The sequence below is a fragment of the Parus major genome, chromosome 2 (genome assembly GCF_001522545.3).
Source record: "Parus major isolate Abel chromosome 2, Parus_major1.1, whole genome shotgun sequence".
In the NCBI taxonomy this organism is placed as follows: Eukaryota; Metazoa; Chordata; class Aves; order Passeriformes; family Paridae; genus Parus; species Parus major.
Genome location: NC_031769.1, coordinates 116,938,472 through 116,963,440, shown reverse-complemented (window position 1 = coordinate 116,963,440; position 24,969 = coordinate 116,938,472). Strand labels below are relative to the sequence as shown.

Here is a 24,969-nt window from a genome sequence, read left to right as displayed (position 1 = left end):
AGCGGAGCAGAGCGGCCCGGGAACGGAGGGAAGGAGGGCGGCGGGCGCCACCGGAGCCCGCGGCGGCTCTGACAGCATCGGAGAGCGAGGCACAGTAGGGGCGAGAAAGGGGCCGCTGCGCGCCCCGTCCTTGCGGGCAGCGGCCAGGCCGAGCCATGCCTGACGCGCCGGGGCCAGGCCGGGGCTGAGGGCGGCCACCGGGGCGCTGCGGGCACCGCGGGGAGCAGCGGGCCCTGGGAAGATCCCTGCCCGGCTGGAGGCATTCTGAGCCGCCGGTGCCCCGCTACGTCCCTGCCCTGCTGTGAGAGAGGGAGCCCGGGCGGCTCGGGGGCTCCGTGCTGCGCCCCGCGGCCGTGGCGGCCCCCCCTATGGTGCGCGCCGAGGATGGCGGAGAGACGGCGCAGGTGAGTGCGGGACCGGGGCGCTCTGCGCTTTCTGCCCCCCATCCCCTCCCGGGCAGTGCTGCTTTCCACGCCGCTGCCACGAGCCCAGGTGCCCCCCCCGCGCTCCGGGATCCCGGCCAGGTGCTCCCCCCGCGCCCCGGGATCCCAGCCAGGTGCCGCCCCGCCCCTCATCGCTGCTCTCGGCCTCCTGCCACCGCCCCGGCCTCGGCTGTCACTGCCCACCTCCCTCCCCTCTCCGGCACCCTCGCAGGTATCTCTTCTCCCGGACTTCTGGGAACCACCTCTCGGGTGCGAATCCCGCCTTTCCCCTGGCAGCTGCTCTTACTTCTGTGCTTTCGCTCAGGTCGTCTTTGTTGTAGCTTACCTGGGCAACTGATCTTGTCAGTATCAACTGCGTTGTCTCCGCAGTAGCTTTCCGTGCTGGTTGTTTTCCTTCTGGTGGAGTAACCCTTTTTCCTTTTCACCTCCCAAGTGGCTTTGGCACAGTCTTGATGTAAGGTTTGGGGCTGTTGATTCTTCCAGTATGTTCAATGCACTTCTTCTCATCTGACATACTCTTTGACTGAAGATATCACAATCTAGCCTGAAACGTTCCTGAGAGAGAACATTTTGCACAAGAGCTCCAGCAGCTGCCCTAGATGTCTTTCATACATCTTTTGTTATATTGATATGAAAATGGGTGTGTCTTTGCTTTGTATTCAGAAGGTGGGTCTTGAAGAACTGTTTTGTCGCTATGGTTATTCTTGTCTTAAATCAGTTTCTGGAAAGTTATAAAGAGATATAAGAGAAGGATTAGGGTTGAGAAAGGAAAGGATACTCGGTGAGTTATCTATGGTATCTGGGGTTTGTTGTGAATGCATATTTTTCATGGAATTGGGGGTGGTTTCAAAGTTACACATATTAAAACTGCTTCTGTGATTTCCTCTGATGTGGAAAAAAATTATAAGAGAATATTTTTCTGCAAAAATCTACCAATCTCTAGAAAGCAATGCTTTGGTGTTCTAGTTGTGTAAGCCACAAAGGGCTTTGCTTGCAGAGGCTGACTGCTGAAGCTGTCTGTGCTTGGCTGTCTCCAAGAATAGCTCGGAGACAGCATGTTTCTTGGCACTCCTAATCGGCATTTTGTAGTTTAAGGGACTTTCACCTGTGTTATTACACACAGTGGTTTCATTTTTGTCAAACTTTAGCTTGTATTATCTCCCATGGCTGTGGAGTGCTTTGATTTCATGATTGAAAGTACAGCGAGTTGTGGATAGCAGAGGAAGGTTTGGTTAGAGATTGGTTGCCCAAGGTGGATGTTGTGTCAGTGTCTGATGATGGTATCTGCAAAATCAAGTCATTGAAGCTATGAGTTTACATAAAAGTGACTTCAAGACTTTTAATCTAGGTGTGGAGCAAGGAGAAAGTGTAATTGTTTTGCACCAAATGGTATTAAGTTTAATCTTATGTTCATTTAATGTTAAACTGCTCTTAGGCTGTTGCATTTGCAAGCTTGATTTTTTTTCTTTTAATGGTCCTCAACTCTGAATTGCAAGGACAGCTAACACAGATCTCTAAAAGTACATACTTTATTGTGTCAGGTGTCTTATTTGATGAAGCTTGGTGTCTAGGTTCCACTTTAGTTGAGTATTTTAGCAGTTTCATAGCTGCAAAAGAATTGTCAAATGAACTATAACAACCCCACGTGTTTAAAAATCTTGTCTTTTTAATTGAAAACTTAAAGTAGGGGTCCCAATCATTAATCTGGATTTGATTTATAGTCTATCATAGCACTAGTCTAAACAAGACTCAGGACTAGGTGGTTGTTCAGGTGGATTTGAGGTGCAAGAAAGGTTAATGCCTGCTTGGCTGACAGTGGCACCGGTGTGGCTGTGGGACATGCGTACAGCCGGAGAATTCCCCATGCAGGACTCTGAACAGCAGCTGAGCAAGGCCCCCACCTTGTCTGGCACTGGTGCTCTCATCAGCATCACTGCTGATGATGGAACCCCTTCTCTTCTTTTGAAACCCCATGACTTTTCATGTAGCTGGAGACTGCTCACGAGCTAGTTTGCTGTGCAATGGGTAAGGAGGTCGTGTTGACAAAGGGCTTTACAAGAAGGCCTGATTTTAGTTATAAGTGAGCTGTATGGCCTGCTTGGTATGAAATGGTATTATGAGAAGAGTATTTTGGTATTACAATCCTAAGATAGATCCCTGAAGTTTGTCAAATACCTGTGGGCAAAAGAGGAGTTGGTAGGGAGACAGAAAAATCTGGTTCTTCTGAGTTTAAGTTCTCTTTTTCTAAGTCTTAAGCCACTTAATGCTAACCTCTTAAAATACACTGCATTTGCACCCCCCCTTATTTTTTTTTTTTTAAAGTGTGGTGAAGAACTTGCTGTTGACCTTCCCACAGGTTTGCTGCCTTGTCTTTCAGCAACTCAGCAAAGTTTTAATTTGTTTATGTTTTCTTGCTGCATCATGAAGCTAAGTAGGGAAAATGCAGATGTGATGTGGGATGTAGAAGCAAGTCTGCAGGAGTTGGGCACTTATTATCCTGTGGTAATGCTTTTAAATAAAGTATGTTCTTGGTAGCTAACAGGAACAGACTTAATGGGAAATAACAAATAATGTGTAAGTGGTTAAGCAGCATCCTGTGCTGATCATTGCACGTTCTGGAAAATAATGGAGAGATTGCCCATCAAATCTGTTCTTGGGATACATCTAGCACTGATTAATTGCATTACTGGGGAAGGGTTTTTTTTATACTTTTGATTGAAAAATTGAAGTAATTGTCGAGGATGAGCAGAAATAATTTTTGTTTTGAATCTGAATATGATATTTTTTACTGTGCTTTGTGCCAATAATAAAATGGAGAAAAAATTGCACTGTGAAACTGCTTTTAATTTAAGTGGTGTATTTAGATGGGAGTCCCTTCTTTGTGTCTTTGGTATAATTAATGGAGGGGCACTGCAGCTCTCGTTGTTAGACCTAGGTTTCGTCATGTGTTTGAATTTATTCTAACATGAGTCACTGACGCAGAAGTTTAAGCGATGATTCCATGAAACACTTCCCTATGCCGCCTGTTTGGAAGGCTTTGTTTATCCAGGCTGTGGAGTTCGGCATTTCTCCAGTAGATGGAGCGTGATCTACGCGGAGTCGCAGAGGTACCTGGCTGCCCTGCCCCTCTGGGTCTAAGATTTGAGGCTCAGCACTGAAACCAGTTATTTCTTCTGGAACATACCTGTTTTCAAAGATTTGTATCTAATTCCTGTAACACCGAGGCAATGCGTTTAGTCAAGTCAGGAGCCCACTTAAAATCTGAAGTTGAGATTTACTTATTTAATATTTTTGTTGTGTTTGTGGTTTCTGTTATGGTGGTGAATGTATTTTGGAGTCTAACAAACCACTCTATAAGCTTATTTGTGTAAAATAAAGATTAAAAAAATGCATTGGAAATATATGAATCTTAAAAAGTAGTTTTTAGTTCAGATTTAAATCTTGACTTGAATGTGTTACCTGTTCAGTGTGTGGCCTTGAAATTAAAATTAATTTGGTACTTCGACATGGTGATCTGCTGGAGGCAGACCTTCTGATCATGCAAAACCCATATGTCATTTTAGAACAACATGTACACGTTGTAAAAAAGCTACAAGTAATTAGAAAAAGTTATTCAGAGGTATTTTAAACTCTATTTTGATCTTCTTCATTCTTCTGTTGTACTTTGCAGTGAGGAAGATGATGACTTTCAATATATGGATCATGACTATGAAGTACCACAGCAAAAAGGTTTGAAGAAGATATGTAGCAAGGTGAAATGGACCCGTGAAGAGGTAATACTTTCTTTTTTTTTGCTTTAGTTTGATCCCTACCTGATCTTCTTAGCTCCTGAAATATGTTATTATTTAGTATTGTATTGGGGGAGCATGTAAAATTTATTGGTTGAGGTTATGTCTTAACAGGATGAAAGGCTAAAGAAGCTGGTGGAACAAAATGGTACAGATGATTGGGCTTTCATTGCTAGTCATCTACAAGTAAGTTCAATCTCTGTTTCAGTTAAGTTCTCTTAATATTTATTTACTTTAGACATATGTCAAGTTTGGAAGTAAAGTTAAATAGAATCAGGAGCACATAATAAAAGCCATTTTAGAGGATGTTTCTAAAACAGACTTGAAATCTAGCTCAGACCTTGAAGAACCTTATTGGCTCAGTCTTCAGTGATAGTCTGAAATGATCAAAAATACCTTCTATTCATATGTGCTATTTGTTTTCATGATGGAATATATTCCTGTGTCTTACTGTTTCCATTACTCATGGTGGCTATATCCACAGCTCACAGGTTGCTTCTGAAGCAGTTAGGAGAGTGGGTTGTGTCTGAAAGACTGCTTGAAAGGAGAGGGATAAATTTCTTAACCACCATAGGCAAGGGGGCACGTGGTTATTTATTTATTTATTTATCTGTGTTTGTTGGGTTTTTTGTTTGTTTGGGTGATGATTTTTTTTTTGAACAGTGAGGGGTGCTTCCCTGAGGTAATAGTAGAAAGTACCTACAACTAGAACTGATGGTGTTTGTTTCTCTTTTGAACAAATGTTATCAAATGCCTACTATAAAATATGGTAGAATATAAGGCTGAAATCATTTCCTAGAAGTGGTATTAAATGTTGAAATATTAGAAATCAAAAAATTACACCTCCTCCTATCTTTGAGGTTCTTACGATATTGTGTGGGATGATGTGGTTGTATGAAATTCTATTGTAAGGTAAAAAAGGACTTGAATTCTAAATGCTGAACAACTATAACTTTGCATTGTTCTCATTATATTTTTTGTGCAACTGTGATGCTTCTGATTTTTTTTCCAAGTGGCAAAATATAGATATCAGGTAATGAACTCAAAGCTTCTAAATTTAAGTCATGCATAAGCAAATCCATATTCCTTACATGTACATTATCCTTCTATAAAAATCAGTGAAATTAGTGGATGACAGAGGAGAATCAAAAAACTTTATATTAAGGTGTTTGAAAATACATTTGGTGATACTGATATGCAGGTGTAGTATGGAGTTGCATTTAACAGATCTAACAGTTTAGTAAAAAATTCTCCAGCTGAAAAGAAATTCTCCTGGAGACAAAAGAACTGTTATTCAGCTGGGCCCAAGTGAGGCTGAAAAAACATTACTCAGTCATCATAGGAAATGTGCATAATCAGATGCCTTCTGCAGAATGACTGATGTTGGAAGGCATTTCTGCAGGTTATCTGGTTCACAGCTTCTGCTCAGCAAGGTCAGCTGGAGCAGGTTGCCCAGGGCAGTGTTTGGGTTTGATTATCTCCACGGATGGAGCCTGCACAGCCTTTTTAGGCGACCTATTGCAACAGCCAAATAATAGAGGCTGCGTAATTCACGCTTGTTACTGATGGTCTTTTGCTAGGAAAACCAAAGATATCTTGAATTGTAAAGGCCCTCAAACTGCTATGCTTTGAAACCCTCATTTCTTTCCTGGGTTTGGGCATGGGTAAACTTTCCCTCTATTCTGCCCCCAAAAAGTGAAGATGGCTTCCAGGTCACTCTCAAGAGAGGGAGTGTAGTTTGTAATCGCTTTTGATTTTTTCTGTGGCTAAGGCAGACTGAAACGATTATATTGTTTCATTCCATTATTTGTTTTGGTCTTCTCTCCAAATCCTGTTATGATTTCAGAAATATCTGGGAGATAAAAGCACTAAAAGGCCACAATTTAAAATGTTCTTTGTCAAAATGGTAGCGGCTATTCTATATTGAGTATTTTACAACTTGTCTTCAACAGGAAATGATAAAATTTTGTAAAAAATGTAGTGTGTTTTTAATCATATAGTTACTGCTTGTGATTAACTTGAAGGTACTGTGAACAGTGTAATTTCAGTTGTTAGTGTTCTGGGTGTTTTTTCTGGTCTTGCAGACTGCTACTTCGTTAATTTCATCTTAGCATTGTAACACCTTTACTTGGTAGACAAGCAAAACCTTGCAACTGGCATTTGCTATCCAACAGCTTTCACTGAAGCAAGTAAATAATCATGTCCCAGTGTTAAAAAAGTATGCTGTCCTGGAGCAGGCTCTTACCTGCACATTTCTAAGCATTGAATCAACCCTTTCATATAGACAGTTTCTGGGATGCTAAGTGAAGGTTACTTCTCTTTCATAACTGGGAACAATATTTCAAAAGATCCTTAGTGAAGCTACAGAAAAGCACCATCTGTCCTGACCAGCAAAAGCCATGTTGTTTAATTAGTACATGTTAACTAAATTTGATCTAAATCTGTTTTCCTTAACACTCTAGTAAAGAGCTGAAAATACATTAATTTGGGATTTAGCAAAAAGTGTATTCTTTTATTTGGAAGAAAAAGTAATTCCTTAAAAAATTTTTCTTTTAACTATAACTAAGTTATAGTTAATGTCAAAAATAGATCAACCACAAAGTTCAGAGAAAGTGTGGAGTAATGAGGACAAAAATAAATATAATTTTTTCTTTAAAGAAGAGTAAGTTCTGAATTGATTATCAAGTTAGTACATTGAAATAATTAGGTTAGAGCTTCATGCAAGGTTGTTTTTTTTCCGGAGAAGAGTTTTTTATAAGCAAATAATATATGTAAGAATATATAAGGGAATAAGAAATAATAAGGGAGAATTTAACTATTATACTATAAAAAATTTCTAAGTAAGTATTTTAATTCAAAATAAGCTAATAATTCATGCTAGGATGTATTTACACCATTATGTATTCAAGAGTTTAACAGCTACACTGGTCTTCTAAAACTGTTTCAGAATCGTTCAGATTTTCAGTGCCAGCATCGATGGCAGAAGGTACTAAACCCAGAGTTGATTAAAGGTCCATGGACTAAAGAAGAAGATCAGAGGGTAACAAAAACTAATTGATACTCTGCTCTTTAATAAAATTGGCAAATGACTGCTAAGGATGTGTACTTTTTTTTACCTTCCATTCCCAAGTAGTTAATGTCTGATGCATCTTGTGACATGGATACTTTTGTTGCATTGTGATGTATGAGAAGAAAAAAATTCTCTCTTAAGTAGATGGAATGCCAGGTCTGCTCAAGCATTTAATTTCCCATTAGGGAGACTGCTGGCTGAATTGCTCTAGCTTACCAAGTAGAGGGGTGTCTCTTTGTAGCAGTCAAGATCAAAGGTCTTGTTTACAAAGATCTTGGTTACAACCCACCAGACTTGAAGTGATTGGGAATGAGAGGAATTATTTCATAACCTACTGCAACAACCCTGAGATCAGGTTACTTGGTTAGAGCATAGTGCTAATAATGCCAAGGTTGTGAGAGTGATCCCTGCATGGGCCATTGGACTTGATGATCCTTCTGGTTTCTTTTCAGCTGAGAATATTCTGGGAAGTCTTTCTTTGTGTAAAGGAGCTATCAATGCTTTAGGCTCCTTTTTCACCTTGCTGTTATTAATCCATACTGTAGCCTTTCGCCTGTACAACCTGGACTGCATGGTAGGGAGATGCAAATACAGCTTTACTGTGGTATTTCAAATTGGTTTCTTGTTCCTACTGTTTAATAACTGCTCTAAGATGTTTTAAACTACTGCTTGTCAATTTATGAATATGGTCTTCCTATTAGTTCTCATTAGTTTTTTAAGAAAAAGCTCCTACTTTGTAAAAACTCCCAACCTCCATTCCATTTGTAAGTGTAGAGGGGTGGGTCTTTCCTCATATGAATGTTGTTGAAAACAGTCAAATGAAATGTCTTTACCAGTTTATTTTTTTGGCCTTTTCTAATGTCAGCTTAAGAAGTGGGTGATAGAAAGGAAACTTGTAAGTGAATCTTTTCATCAGTATATACTTATATTCTAAACTCAGGTATTTTGGAGTTAGTAATTTTTTGATTTCTTGAAAAATCATTTTAAACCCCCAAGTCACTGTCTGCCTCCTTAGGCCTAATATCAATTGACTATTATAATGCTATTCTAAAATGTGAGATTATCAGTGTTTTCAGCCTTTGATTAGGTCAATTAGGTTTTGAAATTATAATGTGCTTTCGTCTGTATTCCAGGTTATTGAATTAGTTCAGAAGTATGGTCCAAAGCGCTGGTCTCTAATTGCAAAACACCTGAAAGGAAGAATAGGCAAGCAATGCAGAGAAAGATGGCATAACCACCTCAATCCTGAGGTAAAAAAGTCTTCGTGGACAGAAGAAGAAGACAGAATAATCTATGAAGCTCACAAGCGTTTGGGAAACCGATGGGCTGAAATAGCAAAACTTCTTCCTGGAAGGTGCTTTTCAACTCTGTTTGCATTAGATGTTGGAATATGCTCATCTCAGAACTTGTTAGTCAGAGGGCATCTGCCTAGACTTACACCAAAATGTAGTTATCTTGATAGATGCTAAAAATCTTTCACGTGTGATCTGTATTCTTAAAATAGATGTAAAACACATAGAAAGAGCTCTAAAGGTTTGAAGGTATCTTCAAATTCCTCCTGATCACTTAAAAACCTCTACAATGGAGCTGAACTGAATTAACTGCAAGTAGTAGTAGAAAAATGATTGATATCAAACTTGATAGGTGCTTTCATAATATGCATTTGAGGGTGACTTTCCTGGTTTAAGATCTGATTTTTTTTGTGTAGAGCTGTTTGAACTAGACACTTGTAAAAGAAAATCTTAGTAACCTTCAAAAGTCCAGGCTTAGGAGTCATGCATTGCAAAGCTGGTTATCATGAAGTCTCTAAGTTTAGAATGAATTGTGTGTGTTGTTTGCCTTATATTTCTTTCAAGTTTCACTGACAGTTTGTGGTTGTGGAAAACAAAATTTTAGCATGTGACATGTTTAATAAAATAATTCTTTTGTACTGTTAATTGAAATTCAGTGTTAAGCTGACATTTTCTGAATTCAGTTTGTGTGTTCAAGAGGTGACTGTCTAGCTGTGCCTAAGGAATGTCAGCATTTGTTATCTTGGTGTAATGAGGGATGTGTGCTTAAAAATTTTGTGTTTTGATTAAGTGCACAATCCGTGGCTCACATTAAATCCTTTGGAGGAATGAGAAGAGAATGGACTGCATCTAAATAGAATTTTGAGGAGTGAAAATGGGTTTGACAGAAGAATTCCTATTTACTAGCTTGTTTGTTGTCAATAAATCTGACACTCTTGGCTAAAGACTGCTAAAGATCATAGACCTAGAAGATTTGTAGAGTCCAACACTAGTGGGATGAAAAAAGGAAATACTTCTTGGAGTCAACCTTAAACGAAGAACGGGGCTTTAACCAATTGTTGTTTCTGTGTACCTTTACCTAAGGCTAGGAATAATGATGCTAGTATTTTAGACAGTAATGCAGTTATAGTCTACTCTTGCCTTAATGTTTTAGTGTTAAAAGTGATTTCAGCCTGCTTATCAAAATGCCATGCCTGTTTTAGCCTATACACAATCAAGGCCATGAGGAGGTAGTAGAATGTTCTTCCACAAAGCTGCACATAAAATACAGAGTGAGGGTTGCAGGTTGTCAATTTTAGAAGAGATCTGTTCCAGTGGCAAACACCAGCCAAAGTGCCTTTATTATGTTGTGGGACAGTGGGGTAATTTGCTTAGCGACGTGTACTGCAGATTTATAGCAGAGGGGTAAATAACTATGTGTTCACTACATTATTACAAATGTCTGAGAAAAAAGTTTCCCCCTTATGATTACAGTCAGAAGCAAAACGTCCTCCTTTTCTGCTTTGAATTTCTGGCACACTTGAAGTTTAGTAGAAGTAAGTTCTAAAAAAATGGCTTTCTAGTCATTATGCCAAAACCCTACTGATAGCAGATAACTATTAGTCTAAGCTGCAGTAGCTTTCTGGATTTGTGGCTTCGGATTAACCTACTCTACAAATGCTGTAAATTGTGTCATGTATTAATTTTTAAGACCTGGAAACCAGTCACTGTTTTATATTTCATTTTAGGACTGATAATTCAATTAAAAATCACTGGAATTCAACAATGCGAAGAAAGGTGGAACAGGAAGGATATTTACAAAGCGTTATAAAATCTGAAAGTGCTAGTTCTGCTGAACTTCAGCCCCAGCCTTGTCTGACTATGGAGCACTTGCACACTCAGAATCAGTTTTATGTGCCTGTTCAGACACATGTAAGTTCAAAATTTAGAATAGTAAGTATCTCCCAGTTTCAAATAATTGATTTGGTTTGAAACGAGAAACAAATCTGAAAGTCTTAAGATCTGTTGAGTATTTTTGTGATTTTTATGGCAACTCAGGATTTGTAAACCATAAATGTTTTATGTATAATAAGCTAGAGATAACTTTATAGCTTCCTTTTCTTGAGGGTTTGTAAAGTGTTTATGTCTTTTTAGATTCCAGCATATCAGTATGCCTCACCAGAAGGTAGCTGTCTAGAACATGCTCCATCTTCTTCCAACATAGTTCAGGTAAATTGTTAACAGCCTTCATAAATTAAAGAAAATTTACTGCATAATATTATTCAATAAAATTAAAAGATGTCTGTTAAAAATGTCTGTTAGTCTTTATCATTCACCTAAATTTATATAGGTTCCTCTGTAAATAATCTTGCTAGTGTAGTTGGTAAATGAAAAAAATGTAGTTCGTAAATGAAAAAAAATGAAGCTCTCTGTATCTCAGAAACATGATGTTTGTGCTTATTTCTGACAGAAATATGGCTTAAAATATAGTCAACTTGTTAAAACTTTGAGGCTAAATTGTGATTAGTATTACCTAGCTTATTAGAGAGAGTTAAAGACAAGACTTTACATATGTAATATATACAACCCTATCTGAAAAGCTTAACTTACTGTGACTTACACTTCTGGCTATGCTTTTTTGTTCTCATTAGGTTTTATTTCTTTCCCACTGATAAACATCATTCAATCAGTTAAAGATGCTCTTTTGCAGCGTTCTAAATGCTGAAGAATTAAGAAATTTTAAAACAACTAGAAATTGTATAATTTCCTTTTGCTTTTTTGGCTCACTTGGAATATATCTGAAATTCCTCATGTGGTGCAGAATGAATATAGGTCTTGGTTTCTAATATGACACCTTGGAAGAATTCTTGTGAACTTGGAATTAGTGAAAGAAGTATTTTGACACAGGGAATAATATATGTTTTGTTTGTGTTGGATAGAGGAGTTCTATAGACCTCTTTACCTAACCTGAAGTTTCCCCATACAGATCATCTGTTTCAGGTTGAATTTTCTTCCCTGGTAATGGTATAAGAATACAAGTCACAACAAAGCCTCAAATACCTTTTGACAGTTTGGATTGCCTTACACAGAAAAGTGTAAGATGCGTTCTGCTCCTTGAAGTGCTCTCTAAACTGGTGATAGCGTATATCCTCACTTATATTTATAGCAATAATGGAAAATGTTAAGGAGGTCAAGAACAAACAAACCAATCAAAACCAATTAGTTGATACTCTTTTCTGATAGTAGTAGTGGGATTGCTTGTATAAATACCTGTGTCAGCAAATGCTGATTTGAAACACTTTCTTGCATACTTAGTGAGGATAAATAACCCAAAATTGTAGAAGGCATGTGAAAACACAGGCACATAAATCACTGGCTCACGCCAGCACTTGGTTCTATTAAAGATAGAATGTAGTGACTTCAGTTCAGAAAGTACTTTAGGACACTGGTAACTTACAGGCCATATTAGAATCCAATTAAGGTACCACCTTATACATCACTTCAACATCAGATCCATTTCCTGGATATTGGAGTTGCTTCACTTGTGAGTGACTTCTGTACTAGAAAATATGGTACAGCTTGAACAGTTCTGTTCCCTCTCTGAGTGGATTCCTGTTAAAAATACAGCTGTGTTATAATACAGAATCTTTACTGTGAAGGGGTGGTGAAAGTGAAAAATAGTAATGGCTTCTTTCTTAAATTTTTCAGCAGCCATTTATTGATGATGATCCTGATAAGGAAAAGAAAATAAAGGAACTTGAATTGCTACTTATGTCAGCAGAGAATGAAATCAGAAGAAAACAAGTGTCTTCTGTAAGGACTGTAAATTTCTCTAAATATTTGAATATGCATTACTGGGGTTAATCCTCATAAATTCAGTAACGGTTGTGTGGTTTAATGTGGTGTTTTTTATCACCTGACCCTCTAAAATCAAACCTGTTTCACATTGAAAAACAAAAATCTGCATATTAGAACTGAGACAACTTATTTTTAACGCAGTTTTCTAAACTGTGAAGACAGCAGAAATATGACCAGCAATTTGACTGTTCCTAAGACCCAATATTTTAATCCTCTTTGGGAGGTGACACATTTGATATCATTGCCATTCATTTTATGGACCAGCAGTGTTGATCATGTGCTTCAGAGAAAGGTGAAAAATATTTGGGTTTTGCCCCATTTGATGTCGAAATGTCCTGCAGATTATATTTTCCATAAACTTCAGCGAGTGCTTGCAATACTTAATATCCACATTTGGACATGGCAAACATTAAATAAATATGCACTGTACATAATTTGTGTGAAAGTCAGTAGAATTTCACTAATTCTGTAAAATTAGGATGACATGCAGATGACAGTCACTGATTCCTTTAGGGGGCTGTGCATTTCAGACACCTAAGTAACCCAACCATATTGCTCACTAGTTTAGGTTACAGGTAAACTTCAGATTTTATGTGGTGGAGTTATTCCTGGCATTCTTTTGAAACAATGTAGTTCTACTTATCTAGTAGAATCTGGTTTGCTTCTGGATTTCCAGTGAAAATTAAAATTATTTTCCTGCATACTAAACAGCCTACTGAAATGGGATAACCTTTTAGAAGCCTACTTAACTATTAATGCAAAATCTTCATTAAGAAAGCCCAGATCAAATACGTAATATTTCACACTCTAGAAACATTTTCTAATCTTAAAATTAGAAGTTCAGTGTTCTGTACTGAAGATGACTTCATAATATACACTGATGTTCAGGTACTCAGGAAAGTTGCATCAGAGATGGCTTCTAATACAGCCCATAATTACCTAAGTTGTGAGTGTGAATAAGATATGAATGTGAGGTAAGACAAAAATCTTACACAATTTGAGAATGTTGAGCATCTTAATGTAAAGAGAAGACTAACTTATTTAATTGAAGCAGATAATTAGTATTTGAAAATGCCAAAATTAATAGTTATGCTTAGTCTTTTTACACAGTACTATTTTTTTTTCCACCCTGCAGTCACGTAATTTACTCTTTTCAGCCTCTAAGTTGAATAAGATTAACATGTTTCTTCATAATTTTTAGCAAGCTGGAAGCTTGTCTTGTTGGTCTGGAAATTTTATCATGGAGGATTGTATGCCTAATACACTAAGTAGCCTTGAGGAACAAACAAGTGATTTCTACAGCATGGATGAGACCCGCATCACACCTGTTCAGCAGAATTCACCACCTAAGTATTTGGGTGTAGAAGCAAATAGAATGTTAACACCTCTACAAACCATTCCAGAATTTGCAGAGACACTAGATCTTATGGAAATTGTAAGTTTGTATTCCTTGTTAAAAAGAAGTGTCCAATTAGGAATGTCAAATTACACAATATGTGTAAAATACTCTTAAAATTGCCTTATTTTGTATTTGCCTATAATTTCTGCCTTATCAAGTGTTTTATTGCCTGTTTTAAAAGAATTGTGTTTTAAAATAGCCAGTGTTTTATGGTTGTATGAAAGACACAGGGAGAATAATGCAGTATATGGCTTGTGGAGGTAGAGGGCTGATAAACAGGCTTGGACATTCTGAAGTAACATTGGATAAACCTGCTTGTGTTTTGCATCTTGCCCCATAGGATCCAGTAGCATGGAGTGATACCTGTTTTGAGCTGTCTGAGGCTGTTGTATCCCCTGTCAAGCCAGCTCCAGTAAAACTAATGCGGCTTCAACACAGTGAGGGGGCTGCCGAGTGCCAGTATAATGTCGGCGTTATGCTTGATGGCAAAAACCACAGTAACATCAGTGGGGATGAGGAAACAGTTTTTTCAACATCCTCAAACTTAACTAAGTTCAGCAATCCACCTGCTATCCTGAGGAAGAAAAAGAGGTTACGTGTTGGGCAGTCCCCGGTTGCTGATCTGAATGACGGCTTGTGTAACGATGCCGTCAATGTTGCACTAAAGCGGACGCCAGTGAAAACACTACCGTTTTCTCCATCACAGGTGAGTGTATTTTTAAGTGTGGCTAAACATTAAGACTGTGATGGGTGGGTTATAAATTGTAAGTTCTTCCCTAGTAGCACATTGTAGTCTAAATAAATACGTTGAAAAACTTCTTAAAACATTTGCATAAGAGTAAATATATTTAAAATATATTGTTAAACAGCCTCTGTTTTGAAGAGTGGTGGGGAGGGTGGCAACAGCAAGTGGCAACCTGTGTCTCAGCTCACACTTTCTCATGCAAATAATTGTTGATAGAGACCTTTTGTCTCTGTGACCTAAATAAGTAGTAAGGATTTTATGAAGAAAATCAAGGTTTTGACAATAAGTGTAAGTCTAGAATATTGGGATTTGTCAGTAAAAGTCTTTCAGATAAAGGTATATAATTTGGGGGTTTTTGCTGTTCAGCACAATGATGAAATTTTGTCCTGTAAGGTTGCTTTTTTTATTTTTTTTTCCCCCCTTCTTGTGCTTAGTTTTTCAACACTTGCTCTGGAAATGAACAATATAACTTTGAAAATCCTGCGTTTACATCAACTCCAATCTGTGGGCAGAAAGTTCTTATTACGACTCCTCTACACAAGGAAATGACACCACAAGATCAAAAGGAAAATGTGGGGTAGGTTTATTATGTCAAACATCTGGTGGTGTTACTAAATTAAAATTTAATGCAAATGGGGTAATGCTGTGGTGATCTCAGTACTTCCAGATTCATGGTGGTGATATCTGTTGTGTAAATGAAGGTATTTTAAAATGTTTCTCAGATTAATTTTATTACATTGCTAATGATTAAATGATAAAATATTAAAATGTTAAAATGCATGTATGAACACTTTTCTATGCTTGAATAGTTTTAGAACTCCCACAATGAGAAGATCTCTTTTGGGTTCAACACCAAGGACACCAACTCCTTTTAAAAATGCTTTGGCTGCTCAGGAAAAAAAATATGGTCCCCTCAGACTCATGGTATGTGATGATACTGTTTCTTTTCTTTGTTGAGATCTAAATGCCCTCTTGATTTTGAGGTATTGTAAGCCTCAGTGTGATCTTGGAAAGCATTTTCTTATCCTAGAGAACAGCTAGAATGTGAATAAAAACTGCTTTGGATCTGGTTATGTCCTTCAGTGTAGTTATGGTGACATTGTCATGAGTAGTAATTTGGTATATATACTAATCTGATCCGCACTAATCTTAAATGCATCAGTTTCATGTTTGTGAGTTGTTTTAAATTTGCCTGTCCTTGCTAACACTATATCTCTTTCAAAGTGGTTGCATAATTGCCTGAAATTTTAATACTTTAGTATTCTGTTTTTTCAAATGAAAAATTGTAAGTCAGAGAATGAATGGGTGTAGGTTCTCCAGCTGGGTAATCTTGTAAGAGCAAGCTGCTGTAGATGAGTATGACCTCATTATTTCAAACAACTTTCACATTTCACTTGAAAAACTGTTTTATCTTTGAATCCGCTGGACTATGTAAGAGCTGAGTTGTTCTTTGGTTTTGGTTCTTCTACAGCACTAGGACTGAAACTAGGTGTTTACCACAGTGTGATAATCTTGAGTGATGTTTGCAGTTTTCTTCATCCTAAATCCCAAAATTTTAGTATAGCAGTTCATGATCCTCTGATTCTGCTGGCTGTCACACACTTTTTTTGGTTTTGTTGACTATGGATAATGTTACCTTTTTTTGTTAGTTTGTTCCAAATGAATTCAATTTTTGTTCTCTTCATAGCCTAGCTAAGGTATGTTAATGCATAATAACTTTTGGAATTCAGGAGACATATGCTTTTCAAATTCTGAAAAGATTCCAGCCAATATATATTGACTGCCTCTTTTCTGCAAACACAGAAGGTAGCTCAGACTTTGCCACAGGGCTTGGCACCATCTGTGTTACCCTATAGATTCACAGTCCCTCACTATGCAAATGGAGTGGTTTGGCATTCCTGTTTCTGTCCACTATTAACCTCCTGTTCAAAATCAAGTTTTGAGGGCTTAAGGGAATTCTTCTCCTGTTGGTACACAAAGGAGCCATCTGTATGGCTTCTGTGAAATTCTGTACTGTACTTAGGACTATCAATGTCTTATTCAAAGATTTGTGTTAAAATTGGTATAAATTCTTTTCACAATAACAGTTACACATTTCTAGTACAGTTTTTTAGTACGTTTTTATGCGTGTATATATATAGGTATATGTGTTTATGTAAGTATTTAGTATATATAAATTATTTTTATCCCTTTTACCAGTGGATAACCATTTGCAAACAAGTAGCTCATCTTTTTCAATGCTACCTTGCATTTTTTGGGGCATTGTCTGCATATATATATCTTACCTGACTAAAAAATAATGGGGAGTAAAATGAATTAAAAAGATCTTTATAGCCTTGAAATGTAGCCCTGTGGTTTTCAACTACAGTGGCTTAGGTCCTTTCTTGCTATATTTTGCAAGACTCTTCTCTGGCCACATTAGCTGAAAGTAGAATGTTATAAGTACTGGCCACTAATAGACTTCCTGTGTTTTCTTCTTCAATTTTAATTAATGTTTAGTCACAACCACTTGCCTTCTCGGAGGAAGACATTAGGGAAGTTTTGAAAGAGGAAACTGGAACAGATATATTTCCCAAGGAGGAAGATGACACTTTGTATAAAAACTGCAAGCAGGAGGTAACATGACAATAGTAATTTCAAATAGGGAATAACTGCTTTTAAATAATATCTTACAACTTTTATCTGCAAAATTTTTGTTTCAGCACAACTTTTCTAAAAAAGTCAGAAAATCACTGGTCCTAGATTCACAGGAAAAAGAAGAGGTTGGGGCCCAGCGCTTGACAGAAGATAATAGTTTAGATGTACAGGTAAGAATTAAAGTAAACTAACTGAAGAAGATCACTGGCAGCAATATTAATGTGGAACTGTGTATCTTTTGTTCTGTCCACTAAAATAAATTTTTGGATTGAAATTGCTAGATTAATACATTTAGAAAGGGGAAAAATACCTTCAGTTTTAAATACTGTTTTAAGTACTTAAGAAATAGGTGAGCATTGGGCTTGAATTCATGCATGAATTTTTCCTTTCAGTCTTCCAGAGTAGGTAAAATAATGTGAATGCTTTACAGATTTGTAGCAAAGCTGTTTCCATGCTGCTTACCTGTAAACTTTAGCATACACAGCATGCTGAAGCTTTCTGTAATGTATCAGGAAGATGACATTTGCTCCTGTGCTGTGCATGCTTGACAGTCTGGCAAATGTGTTCTGAAAATACCTAATTGCATATTAGGCATCATGTTTTTCCTGCTTCTCATACTACGGGAATACTTTCAGAAATATCAGGCAAGTAAAAATGAAGTTTGTGTGCTTCCTCTGCCTAAAGGAATTTCAATACTTCTACCTCAACAACCAAGACATGAAGAAATCACATATGGGGCTATTTTTGTGCCTCTTTCTTTTAAAAAGAAGCTTAATTTTTTTTTTCAGTTGAGTAATTGAATAGCTTATTCTTTAGTCTTGTAGGAAAACTTTGTTCTAATGAGTTCTTAATGCATGTATGTGTTTAATTCTTAAAGAGTAAATATCTGTGATTCTTGATTAGGTTTAATGCTATATACAGGATGTAGGAGCCAAGGTCCTTAAAAAGGCTGTGTAGGGTGCTTAGGTCATACTTCTTTCTAGCTGTTTTTCTGAATTCCCTTCTAAAGGGCCTCTTATACTCTGTGCCAAGCGTTGGTACCTTCCTGCAGGGTATTGGGTGCTGTGCCACCTAGTGGGAATTGCCAGCTTCCCCAGGAACATCTCTTGGGAGGAGCAGCAGTGCTGCAGCCATTCCAGTCATGACCAAAATGCCTGCTGTTCTCGTAGTGATGTCTTGTTATAACACATTATTGTATATCACTGAGTCAGTGCTATTAAGATAACACCATGATGTTGTGGTCTGTTAAAGGCAGAGGATTAGGGAAAAGTTGATTTTCCTTCATTTTCATGAAGAATGCTGGTGCAACAAGAACATTCACTCCTAGCAAGAGAGATTGTGGTAGCATCTTAATTAAAAATGAAAAGTATACCAATCTTTAAGTAGAAATTGTGTGTCCATGTGATGATAATTTAGGAATAAGGTCTGAGGTAGAATAAATACTTAAAGATGGTTTAATGCAGCTAATGGGGTGTTTATGTAAGCAACTACTTATGCCACTGTTGTTGTCATCTAATTTTTGGTCTTTAAAATTGAAATATATCTGTCTTCCACTTTTGTATACTGAAGCTGGATTAATTTCTTTTTATTTCCATAGACCAATATATAAAATTCTTCTGGAATGATCTATCTAGTGCAAATTTCAGTTCTTAAAGCAGTTCCTCCCCCTCAAACTGATGTGATACTACTTTTTTGACTCTAGTCTACTTGACCTTACTTTCACAGGGATTCTCCTAGAAGTGAATTACAAGCTTTTTTCTTTAAAAATGTTCTGTAGTTACTTTATCAAAGCTTGTTCTCAACAATATGTTATCAGAGTAGCGTGTTAGAGTAAAGAAACTGTCTAGTCAGTGATACCTAGCCCATGCTAGAAGCTGCTTGTTGTACTATGCTTAATATTAACTGTGGATCCCACTATGGACCAGGCTAGTTCTTCATAGACTGTTCATTACATTTTCTTTTCAGATTCTTTCCTAGGGTCTTTCTGATAGTATTTGCTTTATTTACATATTGGCTTCTCTGAACACAGCAGTTGAAGTCTTTTTGTATTAATTACTAATTATTATTCCTGTTCCCTACTCTCTTTTTTGTCAATAGTCAAAAAATGCATATACCACATCTTTATTAATGACACCATTGTTGGAAATACAGGACAACAGATGTAACCTGTCATCAGAAAAGCAGGATACAGATCCAGCAAACAAAGCAAATGCAGTAATTAAGAAGAAACTGAATGCATGTGCTACAAAAAATGTCAAAATGGAGAAAGCTCTTCAGGTCTGGATGCAAAGAATTCTGTTAGTTCTGTTAGTGGGTTAACAAAGAAATTTTGTATTGTTTTTTTTTTCTGTCTTGAACTAACTTTTCTGTCTAGAATTGTTGAAACCAGTAATCTAGTTTCAGTGTTTCCATGATTCTTATTTCTTGTAAGTTGGTCATTTTTCTGCAAAGTGTTTATTCATCACTTAGTTCTTCAAATACAATCCTGATGTTTCATGCCTTGTTTCAGTGAAACAAACTGGTGTTTCAGTAAGATTTAGATTATGGGGGATGGGAGGAAGCAGCGTAGGTGAGACCTACAAAACAGGTTTGGGTGCCCAAGACTAGGAGTTAAAAAACTTGACCTGGTGCAAACTAAACTTCTTTAGTTCTTCAGTTTCTCAAATTTATCTGGTGCTTGCTCTTCGTAATAAGCCCAGTGGCATTCATTAAGCAGAGTTTATCTGCTTAACAGAGATTCTGTTTGGTAATTATTCTTGTAACATGCCTGTTCTTTTACATCCATATATTTTCCATAGTGGTAAAAAACATGGCACCTAGTTTTCCCTCTGTCCTGATCACAAGCTTTAAGAAGAGATTCTTTGACCCGACTTTGTACCAATTCAAATTTGTCCCATAGGGAGTTAATGTATAAAGTATTTTTGTCTTCTCAGAATATCTACAGCTCTGTATTAATGAATTTTTTAAAAAAAACCCAAAAGACAGGATACCTTGAGCCTGATCTTCCATATTCTACTTAATTGCTTTAACGATGATGTTTTTAAGTAGAGAGACAACAGTATTACTTTCTGATCTTTTCTTTTGAGGAAGAACAAAGTTCATGTAATTGTGATACTAAAATAAAATAAATAAAAAAAAAGAAAAATACCTTTTGCTGTGAATTGCAGCAAAGGTGAATGCATCTATCTGGCCCAGAAGTATGGTCTTTACGATACTTTAAAAGGGGAACTTAGTCATAGCATATTCACAAATATTTTCATTGAACTATCTTTTTTCCTTTTTCTCTTTCCCCAGAGAAATTCCCTCTCAGTTTTGTGGCCTTTCTAACCCCAGGTTCCCTCCATTAATCAAGTTTTGCTAAATTTACAGAGAAACTCAAACAGCTAATTTTCTTTGTGAATCAATATGCAGAACTCATCCTTTGGATCAGTTTGTAGCTCGATGTGGGAGGGAGAGGATCTTGCATTCTTCATCATGCTACAATCAGCCAGTGTCAGGTCCAATTTGGAGCTGAAATTAATTAGCTTGAGGTTCAGTACATCATGTGAAGATGTAGGCTTTGCTTCATGGAAATAAGCAGGACTAGTAGCTAAATTCTTCTACCATTCATCATTGTTATTCCCAATTCCTTTGCCATCTCTAATGTATTCCCCAAAAGTCTGAGTGTTCTTCCACAGCTGACACTTGATTCAGTAAAGTTCTTCACAGTCTTCTTTTTCAGCTCCCAAATCATTTTACCTTCCTTGGTGTCTCCAGACAGCTGTCAGTAATGTGTTTTTCTGCCTGTTGAACTTAGCACATTTAAAGAGGAAGATATTCAAAGAGAAGAGAACTTAATTAGCTTCCCTTTTATGTATTAGTTGTTGAACTTGTTAGACTCTATTGAAAAGTGTTTCTCACTTTGTGTTAGAACTTGATGCATAACCCAGATGCACTGCTGGGGAACTGGATTAAGGGGTGGAGAGGGAGCTTTGGCACAAGTTTTAGGTATTATACTGTAGAACTGGATCCTTCTCAATAAGATATACTATTGCTAGGCTTTAATAATTTATTATTACTCTGAAACATTGTATGACAATTGCTGAAGTATTTTAGTTAAAAGAACCCTTATAACAGAATCTTATTTTATGCAGCCAAATCGTGACTGGGAGGCAGTTGTTTATGGAAAAACAGAAGACCAGCTTATCATGACAGAACAAGCAAGAAGGTATCTGAGCACATATACAGCTACCAACAGCAGTTCAAGGTCTCTGATACTGTGATGGTCACTGCAGCTGACAACCATCTCTTGCCATTGAAACTGAAAGAGTGTTGAAGGCTATTCCGGTGTGATACTTGGGAATTAAGTCTTTGAGAGAGTCTACCAAGGGAAACCTTAAAGCTACCTTAAAGCTTCCTTTCTTCTTTTGACTGACAACGAACAGATATGAAGCTCTTGCATTCTTTACAAAGGGATACTGCAAACAGTTCTGCAATGAATCTTTTTGATATTAAAAGAGTAACCCCATAAAATATAAAGAAGGGTAAAATGCATTGCAGTACTGACAACATACAGTTTTTAGGTCTATTTTTCATATTTATTCTTTTGACTTGCATCACTTTTTTATCTGTTAGAGCATTTTCAATATAGAGTAGGTTTATAGGTTGTTACTGGTTTCCAAATGAGCAACATACATGACTGAATGTGCTTTTGCTTATGTAGCATTTTTCTAGTATGTAAAGAAACACAATGGAAAGGAGTACAAAGGAAGGATAGAAAGTTGCACTACTAATTTTTTTTGGTATGCTGCAAAACAATGAAATTAACTACAGTGTTAAATATATTTATTTGCAAATGGTACTAGAAGTAGGCAGAGGGGGGTGAATTAAGTTTAGTGTAAAGCATCAGTATTTTCTTCATAAATCTCAAAATGAGATGATTGTTGAATGTATTGTACAGTATGTAGGAACAAGCAAAATTTTGTAAATTGGAAAGGAGTCTGTTTTTATAATTTATTTCCATTTCAGAGCTTAAATGTAGATATTTATATGTATGCAGGTTGTCTAGAGGCCAATGTTGTTTCCTGTTAAAACAGCTAAAATGAAAAAAGGACAAGTTCAAAATATATGAAATAGCAGAAGAATTACAGTGGTGAAGTAAAAAATCTATACTGTATGTTACATCTACATGAAGATTGCACTATAGCCCTAAAATCATGTTGGTCTACAACATAATTGCAAGGTATTCCTGTATTATACAGCAACTGTTCCTGTACCTTGTTTAAATATATTTAGAAAAAAAAATGGTGGAGTCTTATACATGACCGAGGAGTACTTTGTCCTGCATAGGAACTAAAAACTAATGCATTTTCAATATATATATTTTATTCTTTTTTTTTTTAAAGAAACTTGGCACCTTTGATCTCAAAACAATTGTATCTGCACTTAACTTTGACCATTATATGACTAAATGTTTGAAGAGCAAAGAGAACGTTCTTTTATTTATGAAAAGTCTTTGTCCTTATTTAAAGGTATACAGGTCACAACACTTGCTTTAGTTGCCTATTTTAGGTATTTGCACTTATTTTATGTCTTTATTTTTGGTTTTGAAGGAATGTTTTGGTTTGCTTTTGTTGTAGAGATTTTTATGTAGTTAATTTCGAGCAAGTTATAATGGAGTGCTCTCAACAGATACTGACAGGTAAATAGAATTGTACACTGTAGTTTTAGTTATTTATAATTCAAACACTCTTCCTCTCCACTCCCGGGTGTGCTGCTACAGATCGTGGCAGAATCGGCTTGCTGCTATGAGAGATGGAAAGAGCGAGCATCATATGCACTGTATGTAAAATTACATGATGTCAGGTTCTCTAGTTAACTTTATGAGATCAACCAGTACTATGCAGGGCGTGGAAAGTGTTCCTAACACTTTAATATCAAAGATGGTAGAGAAGAATTAATTAATGGAGAATTTTAACATGGGATGAGCGGCACAAGGAAGGTAATGGGTTCTTCAACTTTTTTAAAGCATCTCAAAGCTTATACAATCCTTGTTTCTATGAGCTTTTTGATATTGGCTCTGATAGTAATAGGCACAAACATTTTTAGCAGTTTTTAATTCACATCAAAATTTTAAGGGGGGCGGGAATCCTATTATAAAGCAAGGGATCAGAAAATGCCCATCATGCCAGGATTACTCGTGGGCTAGTAAAATTCAGAGGAATTCTTGGCAGCACTAGATTTAGGTGTGCATTACCTGAATGGATTTAACAGCAACATGTAATGCTGGAGACAGCATTTAATTCACAAAAATGAAGTCAAACATTAAGACAGAATGACTATCTAGAATCTGGATGGTATATTGAAGTAGAAATGGTATCATCAAAGCTACCTATACCAAGTTTAAACATAGATTTATGGTAAGTAGTAATAATTTGTGTTGGTATTGGTTGGATCGTTTAGTTAACTCCTACTTTGTTGCTTTAGCAGGAAGGTTTTAATCTTTCATATGTCAGGCATCTTACTACTTTTTGAATGTTGTGTGCATTGGCATTTCTTTCAGTTTATAGGTCAATTGTACATGCAGCAGCCAAACTTGCATGAAACCTAAATACATATTACCATATTTTTGTTCTAAAGTTTGACATAACGTGCAACAAATGCCTTGTTTAACTTAGTTTTTGTTGTACTACAAATGTTTCTTTTATGTAAGAGAATCTCACAATACAGACCGCGTTAATGTCAGAAATAAAGCATCTATGTACCAGGTTATTGTAAGTGTCTTTTGTTTGAAAACTGTAACACTTAGTGCTTGTTAAAGCAACATGTATGTATGAGTGCCTGTGGAACTGCAAGAGACCTGTGTTTTCTGGACTGGGCACACAGCAGATGTGGAAATCAGTGGGTTACACAGAAGGATGGAGTCCCTTGGCAGTACCTGCTTCAATCCTTACGTGGATGTAAGCCTGCTTGTATCTGATTATCAGTTTGTATTTGTCTCTCAAAACTTTAACAAAATTTTTATGTATAGAAGACAATTTGAGGAATGAATACTGATAGTGTAAAGCATTCCTTTCATTTGTAGGGTAGAAGTATTTTAGTATGTGTACCTGAGTCTTGGGAGGTAAATGCAAGTGTAAGCAGTGCAGTATGACTTTATTTTTTTCCTTCCCTAAGTAGTTCTCACAAACATGTATGGGCTAGATGTCACCTCTCTGTGTCTCTGCATGAAGAACTGCTAAAACTAATGTCGAATAAGGAGTTCTTCAGGTAGTAAGGAGTGAATTCCATCATGTTTCTCTCTATTGCCTGGATAAGTTTTAGGTTGTGTCAGATTTCCTTCAAAGTTTTGCTAGGATTTTTGGGACAAACATGTATAAATTTGAGTTAGTGTCAAGTTTAAATTCTCTTATTTTGATAGAATGCAAAATTTCCATTTCCTTTCCCAGTTTTGTGGCAATATAAATTACAATTAAGGTAATCTCTTGAAGGAAAAGGACTAGAGAGACTTAGATGAGACAGTTCTTTGGAAATAGGTCCTGGTAATTTGTATCATCTAGCTTTAAGCTTCATAAGCAAACTGTTTGCTATTACAGGGTCTTTGCTGGGGATTTGGCTGTCATAGCCAGACCACCGTATGAGCAACCTGCAGACATGCTCATGTATGTTTGCAACTGTGAAGTTTTCCATCACTTGGGACAAGTGAGGTAGACTGACTAGAGCTTTTGTTTGTCTCATGGTTGGCTCCTGATGTCTGAAATGGGAGCAAAGTGTAGGTAG

At 37.0% G+C, this 24,969-nt stretch overlaps 1 protein-coding gene across 8 annotated transcripts; it reads left to right on the top strand.

Annotated features, from left to right (window-relative positions):
- Positions 1 to 94: 94 nt before the first annotated feature.
- MYBL1 (MYB proto-oncogene like 1) lies at positions 95 to 23,961 on the top strand. Of its 8 annotated transcripts, none has more exons than XM_015619839.3 (16): positions 95 to 404; positions 4,114 to 4,216; positions 4,346 to 4,417; positions 7,179 to 7,271; positions 8,435 to 8,655; positions 10,321 to 10,504; positions 10,727 to 10,801; positions 12,284 to 12,385; positions 13,632 to 13,865; positions 14,170 to 14,535; positions 15,009 to 15,151; positions 15,384 to 15,498; positions 17,074 to 17,190; positions 17,277 to 17,381; positions 19,309 to 19,488; positions 21,345 to 23,961. In XM_015619839.3, the coding sequence occupies exons 1-16, from the start codon at positions 385 to 387 to the stop codon at positions 21,471 to 21,473; spliced, it is 2,259 nt and encodes a 752-aa protein (XP_015475325.1). In that variant the 5' UTR covers positions 95 to 384; the 3' UTR covers positions 21,474 to 23,961. The 8 variants fall into 8 exon arrangements, with proteins under 8 accessions (XP_015475325.1, XP_015475324.1, XP_015475322.1 ...); XM_015619838.3 differs by having other exon boundaries at positions 96 to 404; positions 12,281 to 12,385; XM_015619836.1 differs by having other exon boundaries at positions 286 to 404; positions 12,281 to 12,385; positions 19,363 to 19,488.
- The last annotated feature ends 1,008 nt before the right edge of the window (positions 23,962 to 24,969 follow it).